General features: G+C 36.5%; 1 protein-coding gene across 1 annotated transcript in view; it reads left to right on the forward strand.

Annotated features, from left to right (window-relative positions):
• Positions 1 to 10,657: 10,657 nt before the first annotated feature.
• The window catches only part of LOC149837230 (mannosyl-oligosaccharide 1,2-alpha-mannosidase MNS1-like), a 41,393-nt gene continuing 38,513 nt past the window's right edge, over positions 10,658 to 13,537 (forward strand). Inside the window, exons 1-3 of the mRNA XM_090005902.1 lie at positions 10,658 to 10,946; positions 12,401 to 12,448; positions 12,602 to 12,796. Coding sequence (XP_089862028.1) covers positions 10,785 to 10,946; positions 12,401 to 12,448; positions 12,602 to 12,796 — 405 coding nt within the window. The 5' untranslated portion in view covers positions 10,658 to 10,784. The remainder of the gene's footprint in view (positions 10,947 to 12,400; positions 12,449 to 12,601; positions 12,797 to 13,537) is intronic.

Here is a 13,537-nt window from a genome sequence, read left to right on the forward strand (position 1 = left end):
GAAGGAGGAGAAGCAAAGGCAATAGAAGAATGATGAGAAGAAGAGGGAACAACAAAGGAAGGAGAAGGAGGACGAGGAAGAGAAGGAAAGACAAAGAAAGATAAGGCAAATGAAGAAGGAGGCGGAGGAATGGGAAAGGCAAAAAAAGAATAAGGAGGTGAGATATGCATCTAAGTCTCTGTAATGTAAAACATTGAAACACAAATTGGACTCTCTCCCAAAGATGCGCATATGAGTGTTGAAGAGATTAAAATTTTGTCGTGATTGAAACTGCGTATTTAGAAGTTGAAATATGTCAGCCACAAACCCAGGAACCACACTAATTAATGGATTGAAGTGAAGGTAATAACCATCATAAATTGCAGAGTGAGCACTAGTTTCAAATGGCTGAAGACCGGGATAAGTTATATTTCCAAAAAAATCCTGTCAGTCGTCCAGAAAATCATCACTTTCTTTTGTTAGAACATTGATGTTATGTTCTTGTGATTTTTCCCCAAATACAACATCAAATTTTGAATTGGAGAAGGGTAAATGCTATAAAAATTCAAAATAGTAGGCATTGCACAAATGCTGAAACCGAAATGCTGGTATACCAATATGCTGTGGTAAAATGTAAGAAGCGCAGTGGCCATGCAAAATACAATAAGTGTTGAAACCCAAACAGAGATGCTATTGTTGATGAGTAAGGAAATAATGCAGTGAGTGGAGTACAGTGGGAATGTGATGCTGTGAACTAACTAGTGTGTGTATAGTGAGTTAACTAATTGAGGTGACTTAACTAGTATGTATGTATAGTTAGTTAACTAACTGATGTGAACTAACTAATGATATGCTAATATGCTAGCTAATAACAAGTGGACTAACCGACTACTGATAATAATTATGAACTAATGCTTGTTAATTCTGGGGCGACTAATGCTAATGACTATTGATAAGTGCAGGTATGCAGTGACTAAGTGCTGGAGTGTACAAGTAATGTGCAGGTAGCGATATGCTGGTGGCTAAGTGTTGGAGTGTACAGGTAATGTGCAGGTAACACGATAAATGAAGTGCTGTGAGAATGGGAGACTATGAGGTGCAAATGACACAGTGAGTGAAGATGATGTGTTGCAAGAGATGCAGAAAAATAGGAAACAGGAAATAGAAAGATATTGTAATGTATATGTATTACAGTGAAATGAACATAGTGAATAGAACAATGTGATATTATGACATGAACATAATGAATATTACGATGTGAATGTAATTTTTGAATATCAGATCTAGCATCATATTATGCGGTAATGGATAAATGACAATCCAAATGATAAATGACTTCCATAGACCCATGAAATGCAACGATGAGCATGCAACAAATCTAAAGTAAAAGGAGGATGCAGTAAATGACATGTTGTTTCAGTAGAGAATGAAATATAATGAGCAAAAGGATGTTGTGCCAAGCTGATGCCAATGAACTCCAGTTAATGTTGAATCAAAAAATGTAACAATCAATAGATGTTTATATGCTACTGGATCGTATGATGATAATGCTATGAACGCAACCGGTGATGAAGTAATAGTCAAGAAGCAAAAGGGATGGTGCGACAAGGGGGAAGTGCAGTAGATAGTGCTTAATGAAAGGAGATGGATGCGAATGATATTGCTTTAGCTCAACTGTAGTTCATTTCTATAATGATATACATTTTAGATATAACAGAAGACAATAATGCAGAGAGAAATTAATACAAGAAGGATTTCATGGTAGGCATTGTGAATCAGATCAGATTCACAGTGGCCAGAAGTTTTAGATCAACAACTATTCTACTGTAGGTGCAGAGGATTCTCTACTTCACGGCAAGTCAAATACAGAAAACAAAAGATTTCATAGTGAAACCAGAAAATTTCACAGTGAATTAAGTGTATATCTGGTTTCAAATCAACAACATATGCTGTTTTGAAATTTTATAAGTAAATCAAAGCATTTTCGTTACAGTAGAGAAACATTTCTCAACTGAAATGTTGATGCTCAGCAAATGTCAGAGGCATTGAATTAAAATCAGTAGAAATGTAGTCAATCTTCAAATCAAACAAATTGAGAGGGTTGCTTAATGATTCCTGAACAGGGCTGATTCAAACAATTTAAAGTTCCATGATATTTAGGAAGATCAAATGTATATTAATGTACTTATGTTGAATGTTTGTAGACATTCATGAGCAAGAGCTCATTGATCCATTTAGACACAACGTCCAGCTTATGCCCTGTGCAGTGATCTATTGGATTTGTCTAATAATATGCATACTTGCGCTGGCTTGAATATCATATCAGCCATTCTCGATTAATAAATCTGATCGCTCAAATATCTTCCAAAGTCTTGGTTTGGATGTTGGGTTCGATGGAATATGAAGGAAATGAGATGACGAGGGAAAACGATGTACAGATTATGATGTATGTGTTATGCAAGTCAGACAACATCTAGTGATGCAAAACCATCGATAATGCAGGTGGAAGCAAATGCAACGGATGATGTGATATGGATCTACGGTGAAGTTGAATTAAAACATAAACTAAACTATATAAATGAGAAGGGAATGCAACAAAGAATGGTATGCATATGAGTAGAATGTAATTGCTGGAATGTAAACAATATGCAAATGAGAGCAAAAAAAATATTGCAATATGCAGATCGATACTGCAAAGTGTGCTTTCAGTGAATAGTGAAGAACAAGAAAGAAAGAAAATTTGTGAAAACATAAAGTAGCAGAAAAAGAGAATAAGATGAGAAGAAAGAAAAGTAGAGAAAGGGGGAAGAGAGAAGCTACTCACCGTGGATCGGTTAAGGGAAGGGGTTGTTTCCTCTGTATGTTGTGGCTGGATCGAGTTCCTTCACTGAACAAGAAGAGAAAACAGAGAGAAGGAGAAAAAAAAGGGGGGTGAGAGAAGAAGAGAGGAAGGGGAAAAGGAAAGAGGGAGAATAGGAGAAATCAAAAGAGCTTATTGCAAGGCTCAAATGCCCGTTTGAAATGCTAGATGGTCTCTCCCTCTCCTTCGATGGTTGTTATATAGGAAGAGGTCGTTACACTCTTTTTCAAAAATGGCCCCTCTAGATTTTAAAAATTTTCAAGAAAAAGGTTTTAGTTACGAGGATTTTCAAAAGGAGGGCAAAGTTACTTTCTAAAATCGCCTCTTTTATATTTTTAAAAGAAAAACCTAAAAATACAAGGGAGGGGATCCAGACGAAGTTTTAAAAAGATTTTGTAAAATATTTGCTTTGAAATTTGAGGATTTTTCAAAAAGAGGGTTTGTGAAATAACAGAGTTAATTTTAAAATTTTGTGTTTTAAAATGGATTTGGATCTGAGGTTTTGAGTAAATATCGAGTTTGAATCCCGAACTGAGTAAAGATGAGAAGTGGATAAAAATAAAGATTGGATTTGAATGAAATATCTGAGCCATTCGAAAAATTGATTTTGGATTTTTAGTTTTTGAATTGGAAACAGGAGAATCAGGCTCAGAATTGGATTTGAATATTTGATCTGGATCCGAGATTGAGTCAAGTATAGAAAATGAAATTGGGCTTCGGACCTTCAACAAGGAAGTGAATTCGATAAATAATTAGAAATTGACCCAATTGCTCTTGTGACTGACTCAGAAGGTGGGTCCTAGGGTCAAAAGGGGAGATTTTGAAACTTTGAAGAATTTGGGGTGTTCACAGAGCACCAGAAAGGAAAGGGGGGGTGCCCCTCTCTCCTTCTTATTTTGTGTGAGACCCTACATAGTGTGGAGCCTCACATGCAAATCCATCGCTCTCTCTTTCTATATTTCTCCCAATCACAATCTATCTCACCCTCCCTCTTTTAATTCTATCTCTCTATCACTTCTCTTCTCTCTCCACACAACAAGTGTGTGGAAACTCTATTAACAGACCTTGTATTGAGGAGGGTGCACGTTCTAGAGTCGACCAACTGCACGATCATATCAATCCAATCATTTTTTGAAGTAGGGTCTTGAACCATCGTGCGTGAGTATTGGGCCAACATATAGCATCATGTTGGGACACATTTCAATATGTGCAACAATCCACCATCGTCAGGGAGATCGATGGCATATCACATGCGATCGAACCATGCTAATATGCGTGTGATTTAGTTAAATAAGAGAGAAAATTATATATATATATATATATATATATATATATATATATATATATATATATATATATATATATATATATATATATATATATTGGTAGCTGCTCACTCGTTAGGTGCTCAAATGGAGGTCACTCATTTTGTGCAAAAAACACTTTTGTTAGCAATAAAATAGTGCCAATAAAAGTTTTTTTGTGCAAAAATGATGTTGAGCGTCCATCATGTCGTGTGATGGACGCTCAGCGTGAGTGAGCTCCGTTTGAGCACCTAACAAGTGAGCAACTACATCACTCTCTCTCTCTCTCTTTATGTGTGTGTGTGTGTGAGAGAGAGGGTGTTTGGGAATGGGCAGGAGTCTGTCTGACCCCGACCCATTTTCCTCCAGGTGTTCTTCGGAGCACTGCCAGTCAAACCAGATCCATCTGGTTAGTCTGACCCGACATAACCTGGGCCAGCCAACCCAGATCGGGGCACAACAGGGCATGCAACACCCTACTAGGCACTGCTACTGTGCATTGCGCCCTGATCAGGGCACGCCGCACCCTGCTGGCATCGTTGTTGTTTTCAGCCCCTGATCTGGCACAACCTACTGAGATTTGCCGACCCTCAACTTGCCTGCCCTCAGTATGTAAAGAAGGGTGTTGTGCTCTACTGAATGCAGCAGGACGAGGTTTGACTGACCCTAGTCTTCCATGATTAGCGAAGCGCAACACCAATATGGGTGCAACAGGTTGGGGGTCAGCCCGACCCCAGCTTGCCTTGCTTTGGGCGACCGATTGGGTGCGCCACCCTACTAGTGCACCATTGTCATGATAGCGGTAGGTTGCAGGCCTGCCACAGGTCTATCGTAGCTCGACTATAGTAAAAAAAAACATAAGAGAAAATAATAATAATAATAATAATATCAGGTAACGGTAATGTGCTTAACACAGTTACAAGATGGATAAATGCGCGGTTGGACCGAAAATGGTCCGCCACAACCCAGTCAATGTATATGTGTGTGTGTGTGTGTGTGTGTGTGTGTGTGTGTGTGTGTGTGTGTGTGTGTGTGTGTGTGTGTGTGTGAAATACATACATATATATATATATCACTAATTTTAATCATAGGATTTTTGTAAAAAAATAAAATAACATCTTTGAATTGGGTTGCTCATTATGAGTATGGTTTGGTAGCATGATTGGATTATCAAATATTTTGTTGTGCACTCAATTGAGAGGTTGTTCCATTTGAAAACCCAGTAAAATTGTAAATGAATGGTTACTTTATTGCTCTGACCATTATGGTATTTGAATGTGGTACATGTGAATGTTTTCGCCAAAAATGCAAATTTTATTGCATGAAAAGAATGTTGTGTTTTTACTTAGCTTTCCAAAAGAATGAAATGTCATCAATGTAATTTATTTCCCATATGAATGTCATGACCATGTCCAGTGTATGGACCACCTATTGTTAAATGCATATTCTTGATAATTGTCTGGTTATGGAAATTGCAAGGTCATGATTATGCAAAAGCTCGAAACTGAGCATGCAAGTTTCACAAAACCTTTATAGTGCCACACGAGCAGTTGTGAAATTTTGTATGTGTGACATGCCATGAATGCATTTTGATGCTACATTGTGACATGCATACTTGTTTGTTTGCTCAAGACTGGGCATATGGTTGAAAAAGACCAACGGGGTATGATACATATGTTAAGTTATGAAATTTAATAATTTGCATGTACACATAACCTAAATTAATGTCTTGCTTGTTTCAACACTCGATTGGTTTAAATGCACCACAAGTTTTACTGGATGGGTTATCGTAATGTACCTAAAATAAATGGTTTGACTACCACACTCGTGTAGTCTGTTGCTCTGTCATGGATACAGGCATGTTGTGTACCCTAGAAAGGTACTTGGGCTTTTAAAGCCTTGGATGCCCAATGAGACAAGTATATGTGAAATATCGCGTGAAACATTATGAAATAACTTAAAAAGATAAATACTCATCCAGACTTGCGCTACCTTAAAGAGGGTAGGTGGTACAAGCACTGTTGGGCTATTATTGTTATTATGCTATAAGCGACAATGCCTCGATGGTTCCCTACCCACAGAGTTAGGTTACCCGGACTACCAAATTTTGTCTTAGGTGGGTATGTCATGTACCTTCTACAAAAGTCAGATGCATCCTATTTAGCTCGACCTTTAAGGGTTTTCTCTCAATCATTATACCATCCCTTTAGGAATCCAATTCCGATAGTCATCAGTAGGGGTGGCAATCAGGTCGGGTTGGCGGGTCAACATACCTCAACCCGAACCCGACCCGTTTATTAAACGAGTCGGTTGTGGCAAACACGAACCTGACCCGTTTATTAAACGAGTAACCCGACATGACCCATCAACCCATTTAATAAACGGGTTGGGTCGGGTAAACGGGTTGACGGGTTGGCGGGTTAGCGGGCGGGTTGGTGGGCGGGTTGGCGAGTCGGGTTGGCGAGTTGACCTGCCCGCCTAACCTGTTTATTGAACGGGTCAGTCGGGTTGGCATACCCCTAACACGAACCCGACCCGTTTAATAAAGTGGTTAGGCGGGTCGACCCATTTATTGAACGGGTTAGTTTAAGCCCAATTCGAACCCGCCTAAGAGGCGGGTTGGTCGTGTCAGGTTTTGCCACTCCTAGTCATCGGGGTATTGAAGCATCCAAGCATAATAAACCCCCAGGTGGTCTCATTTGTCTTGACGTATTTGAAGTGTGGGTACCTGCAGGAGGTTAATCAAGTAAAGCTTAAAAGTACCTATATAATGTTACTTTACTATAATTAGTTGTTTATGCATGCTTTACTGTCAATTTTGATATGCTGTGAGTTTATTTACACTTGCCTTGAATGATTTTAATGTCAATTCCAAATGTTACATGCTCTTGTATGTTGGCACATTATTTGCATGCTTTGGGAAAAGTTTTCTATTGAGACTTGTGAAGACTGATCTGCATTTACTATAATTTTCCAGGTTAGGAATAATCAATCTAGAGTGGTTGTACGATATTGCGGTTGGTGCCATGTGATCCACACTTTCTTGATAATCTGGGATGATGACTATTTTTTTTTTTTTAACATTCTTAATTTTTAATTTGACAAACCCTTTGTATTGACTATTTTAAAATGTGTATGTTGAATATAATTTAATTTCATGTTTAAGATAGATGCTAACTCCTGTAACTCGCCCAAGATTTTCACTAATTTAGTTTAAGTATTTTCACTGTGCTTATAAAAAAAATCTTGAAAATTCTGGGTAAAATTTTGAGGCATTACAATATAGAACTTCTTTCATCTATTATTGTCCACGCCATGCTTGTTTGTTACTAATCTCTACACTTTTCTCATGACTATTGGCATGAATGATTTCTCTTAGAGTAATTTTTGAGTTATCATGCATGTATTTGCGAATAACACATGCAATGCACGGTCAATACACTTTTTTCTCTTAAAGATTGCCCAATGAACCACTATAAATATACTCTCTTTTGTATATTTTTACTTGAAATAACACAGATTTGTGCACCATTATGCAATGGATCTTCCAAAAGCAATCAACCATAGTTTATGAGTTTTTTCTCGTGCATACAATAGTCTCTCTATTACTGCAGTTTTTCAAGAAATTTGTTTTATAATTATGCATGATCATATGATCTTTCAAAAATTTATGACAATGCTTTAAATCATTAAACCTTTGGTCAACAACAATGTCTCTATTATTTGAGTATGTTGTTATCCATTGAAAAGATTATCGGTCATTAAGTTTTTCATTATGCAACTCGTTGATTATTTTAATGCCTTTGCTTAAATGATTTTTAATTATTTTTTATTATATGAGAATCGACTGAACATATAGCCCAATAAATGCTTATATAGCTTACACAATATACCATGGGTTAGACTTTTTAATTATCATTTTTGCATTATTTGCATCCACCATTAATTGTCTCATGTTATCTATGCCTTGGTCTTCTCCTATTGATTGAGTCACCCTTATCTGACACACTACAGTTATCATCATTATTTTATTTTTTGATGTCTAGAAAATCGTTGCTACTACTAATTGATTGTTAAAATACACAAACTAAATTACAATGCATTATATTTATCTTGTCATTTTCTTGCATTGCTGCATCATTCTTGCATTTCCAAATTTCATGATTAACCATAAAAATAACATATGCATCATAGTACCAACATCTCAAGCATAAATTACGTAGTCCAACAAATTATACTTCGTTATTCCATCTACCTTAGAAGGTTGGATGTTATTTGCATGATTATATTGAACATCAATAACACTGATTAGTTGATGTACTTGCACATTCTCTTCATACATCCTTTGATCATGTAGAATATTAATTGTTTATCCAAGTTGATTATTGCATGTAAGTACAACATCTATATCCCTAATTGGCTGGGACAACTGCATGCCCTCTGCGTGCATGTTAGAAACAATCATATTGCCAACTGTTTAGGGGAGTTTGATGTTTGTTGGATTATTGCCTGAGACAAATGCATATTCTTCATGCATTTTTTATTATTGTTTGAAGCACTATTTCTTCAATGGCTATTTCGTTCATCAACTATTTTTTTGAAAATCACTTTCTACTGCTTCTTGTTTAACTTTGTCATGTAGTACGATGTAAACATTTAAATAAATATCTATACTACATAACATAGAGTTTACATCATTATCATCTAGAACGAGTACCAATCTTTTTTAACTTTCTATATATGTATAATAACTATATTGAAATCCCAAATACTCTTCGACATATCCAGTTTTATAAGACACCAAGGCCATAATTTTCTTAAAGCTACTATTTTTTTGACATCATTATAGATCTCCAATGAGGGCCTTCAATGAAACAATTGTGTACTTTAACCCTTTCTAAGTCTATCATTAAATTTATACACCAACCACATAACATATTATTCATCAAAGAAAAATAGCATGTAATAAAAGTCAGTGTTGTTAGTATCGATGTGTATCAGCTTGAATCAGCCGATACATATCATATTATTAGAAAATGGATATGTTTTACCCTTGATTCAACTATTTTTTAATAAATATAAAAAACTTAAATTATTTTTAAATATTATTTTAATAGCTTTAACACGTGTCACATTCTGATTGACATGTAATATTTTTTAGTTATTTTTTGGCCAATACAGATTTATTCACTTGAGTCTCAGTATCGACCGGTCATCTAAATCAGCCAAATGATACATGGCTCATACTGATACTGACAACATTGACAAAAGCCCACCCATATGGCCTTTATACATTCAATTAACACAACTGCCTATACCAACCACGATTGTTGTCTCACACTGAAAACCAGTCAATTCAACCATAGCCCCATTACTACAGTTGAATGCTTGTGCACAATCAACCCTAACCCCATTACGCCAATTGAATGCAGTCAACCCTAACCCCATTATTCTAAAACAAAATAACCATTAACATATAATTTGATGCCAAATATTATATAAAACATAAGTAAACAAACATAAATCACTCACGGCAACAACCAAACATAAATACTATAAGACCAATAAATATGTATATATAGCCCTTAAAAGTGCAAGATAACATATGCAACTCACTTTTTGTCTTAAGTCTTTGGTGTTGAAAGATAGAAAAGATTGATTAAAAAGTTGTTGCAACCTCGTTGAAATGCTATAAGCTGAAATGCCTAAGAATAGTTGCAAGAAAAAAGAAAAATAGGTTAGGGTTATAGCGAGAAACAAAAAAAAGAATCATTAATGACTTTATATATGAATAAGAAAACATATGAACGTACGGATATTTACAAAATGACATTCACATGTTAAAGAATGTTCACATACAATATTTACAAAAGTCACAACACACATTTGTGAACATCTCGATTTTATACAATTTTTATTTAAAAACAGTTCACACGTTATCAGCGCAAAGGTTAGGACATCCACAAATGTAAGATGCGGACCTGTTGAGCTCGAATAAAAAAACATGCAAAGTTAAGGACATTCACAATACACATTTGTAAAGGTCATGACTTATATTTGTGGGCGTGTATCTTCAATGTGAGCTTTTAGTTAAAAGAGGTTTGCATGACATTTGCGTGAAGGTTGGAATGTCAACAAATATATGACATGAACCTGTTGAGCTTGAGCTTTTAAATTCTAAAAGGTTTTCATTGGCCTTGTGAATCTTAGAAGATCCTCACATTTCATATATGAATCTTTTTTGTTGAAACTTTATGTAAGTTTTTAGTTAAAGGAGGTTTGCATGGTATCTACTATGACACGAACCTGCTGAGTTCGAACTTTAAAATTCTAGAAGGTTAATATCGGGCTTACGAATGTTAGAAGATCCATTCATTTCATATGAAAACAGGAGAGCTGCCGTCAAAGCGACGACCCGGTGGATTCCGCTTCACGCCGAAGGCAAAATATTAATCGCCGATTTCCTCGCCGCTCGCGGATCCCTTGACTTCTTCGTGGACGGAAATATGTAAAAGAAGATAAAAACGTAGGTATAGAGAAGAAGAGAGGGTGGGAGGAGGAGGAGGAGGAGGGATTCGATTTCGAGGGAATCGTTCTCTTCTGTTTTCGTTTTCCTAAGAATCCGACGGAACAAGATAAAAATGGCTCGCAGTAGATCGTCGTCGTCTTCATCGAGTCGGTGGCGGTATTTGCTGCCATCGTACTACCTGAAGAGGCCGACGCGACTGGCCGCCCTGTTCATCACCTTCGTCTGCTTGACGTTCCTCTTTTGGGATCGCCAGACGCTGGTCCGAGAGCACGAGGTTCTCTCTCTCTCTCTTTCTCACATGTTCAGATTTTGTGTTTTCCGCTCAAATGATAGTGAATCTACAGTTTTTTCGTTTTTTTCTTATTTCTTTTGGGTTTTTATGGTTGCATAGCACGTGATTAACGGCTTTTATGTGTTATACGGGTAGGTTAATTAGGTTTTGGTGATTTTGATCTATAGAATGAGGGTTTTGTTCAAGCGAAGTGATGACGGAAGTGAGTTTTTTTTTCAGTTTAGAGTTTTGGTGATTGTTACAGTGATCGAGTGAATTGAACTAGTTTGATTCGAATGTTTTCGATAGTTTACTGTTTAGATCTGTTAGTTGATTTGGTGAGCTTTACAATCAAGCTAAAATCAGCCTTGTGAACGTCAGATCTAGCGCGATAGGCTAGATTTTCGGTTCGTAGAAGCTGGCATATGGGGCTGGACTTGTTGGATTGGCGCTTGTAAGAAATGGAGTTTCTCTTGCTAGGCGAACGTGCTGCAGTTGTTAGAATTAGCAGATTGCGCACTGGGCGTCTGAGTCGCCTGCGGCATTTGCAGCTCCAGAAGCCTTGGTTTCCAGTGTCTTGATTTTTTTTCGTTTCTATGTTGAGTGATGATCGTATTTTTTATTTATCAGGAATCGTGTTTGTCAAATTTTTATTAAATTACTCTTCATCTTTTCTTAATTGCCATAGTTCCGACCTAACGTAGGGTTGTGACTTCTGGCCCTCTTCGTGCGACCAAGTTTCATTTAGTTGGAAAGCATTGGGTTGATCAAGTAATTTTGTATAGCAATCCATTGATTTAGGATCAATTTCATATAGCAACAGTAAAGGTGCTGGCAAGTCATGACGCTCGGTGGCCTGCTTAAATTTTCTTGTTCATCATAGGCAAGCATTTTTCTGTATCAGTTATGCATGTCTTATTTCTCCGTTAGTTGGTCATCTGAATGGCTTTAACTATTGTAAAAATGGAATCACTGCCTTTGAACTTACTATTAAGGGATGTGGTCATCTAGCTGGAGAAAACACACATGCCATTAGCAGCCCCATAAGAAACATATGATTAACATAGACTCTTCTTGACATTTCCATTTACTGTTCCTTGGGAATGCTTGAAATATTCAGTATCACTTCACTATGAATCATGTATGTCTACCAATTTCTCATGGCTTCAGCTGCAGGGACTTGTTTCTGCATTAAAGCTCTTCTCATAGTCACCAGTATTGTTGGACACTGTTCTCTAATTCATTTGGAGGGCACATACTTAATGGCGATTCTTTAGACAAATATTAATATGTTTCTTATCTTTCATTTTTTATGGTCTAGTTTTATGCACAATTTGACATTTGAATTCTGAATGGTATCTCCTATTTTCACTTTTGGTGCTGATACCTGACGTGCTCGGTGGTTCATCTCTGTCTGTGTTTCTTGTAATGTTGACTGATGTTGTGTCTTTTTTTAGGTTGAGGTATCGACATTAAAGGAAGAATTGGGCCAACTACATAATCAGGTATAGTGATCATCATTTCCTTTAGCAGAAACTGAATGTTGATATACATATCAAGTCACATTCATTTAGATGAATTGGATCATATGGATGCAATTGAAATTCTTCCAACTGTGGATCATAAAAATGTAACTGAAAATTTTCAAACTCTTGTAGCTAAGTGAATTGAAGATTCGCCTTGGGGAATCGAGTGAGGAGATTCCATTTGAAACTTCAAGGGGTAAAACCAAGGAGAATCATATTCAAGAAGATGATCCCCTTGACGTTCAGCGCAGGGAGAAGGTTAAAGAAGCTATGCTTCATGCATGGACCAGCTATGAGAAATATGCTTGGGGCCAAGATGAACTTCAGGTATGCCTAACTCTATACAAGGAAACCCTTTTAGATTAATTAAGAAGGTATTGAATTGCAAATATATAAATTTTTTGTTGTTTGATCTCTGTTGCTTATTCAAAGAAGCTGTTGACTATGTTATCCAAGTGTTCAGTAACTTTGGCCTACTTGTATTTGTGCTTTTCATGTTTTGACCTTGATAGCATGGTCCTTCAATTGATGTACAGATACATAAACTTCTTGCAGGCTTTTTGAATTCCCTCTTTCAGTTTGCCAGATTAGATGGTGACCACTGACCACTCATATGTGATCCTAGCTGCCATATTGGGTTTTTGTATTTTCTCTTCTGCAAGGGGTTGTGTATTACGCAGATTAATTATTTGTGTTTAATCATCATTTGGTTGGAGATAAACTTGAGGTGTCGGAAGAGGTCTTCATTTAAATGATGATTTCTAGGACAATAGGGTTATAGATTGAGGATTAGCAGTTAAAATTTCCTTCTTTTCTCTTAGTTGAATGAATAATTGCAAGTTAAAAGCATAAACAAACAAAAAAAGGTTTGTGGTAGAAGTTGGTAGAATCTATGACTTAGTTACATTTTCATTGTTTTGATTTAATTGTATCTTAGCTCTATAAGGTGGCTGTATTTAGTTACAATTTTGTCGATGAACTATATTACAATATTTGCTCATATTTTTGTATTTAGTTTCAAACTTTCAATTCCACTTTTTTTTTCTAACAACATTTTCCCTTTCCATT

This window comes from Nuphar pumila, chromosome 5 (assembly GCF_984573655.1).
Source record: "Nuphar pumila chromosome 5, dmNupPumi1.hap1.1, whole genome shotgun sequence".
In the NCBI taxonomy this organism is placed as follows: Eukaryota; Viridiplantae; Streptophyta; class Magnoliopsida; order Nymphaeales; family Nymphaeaceae; genus Nuphar; species Nuphar pumila.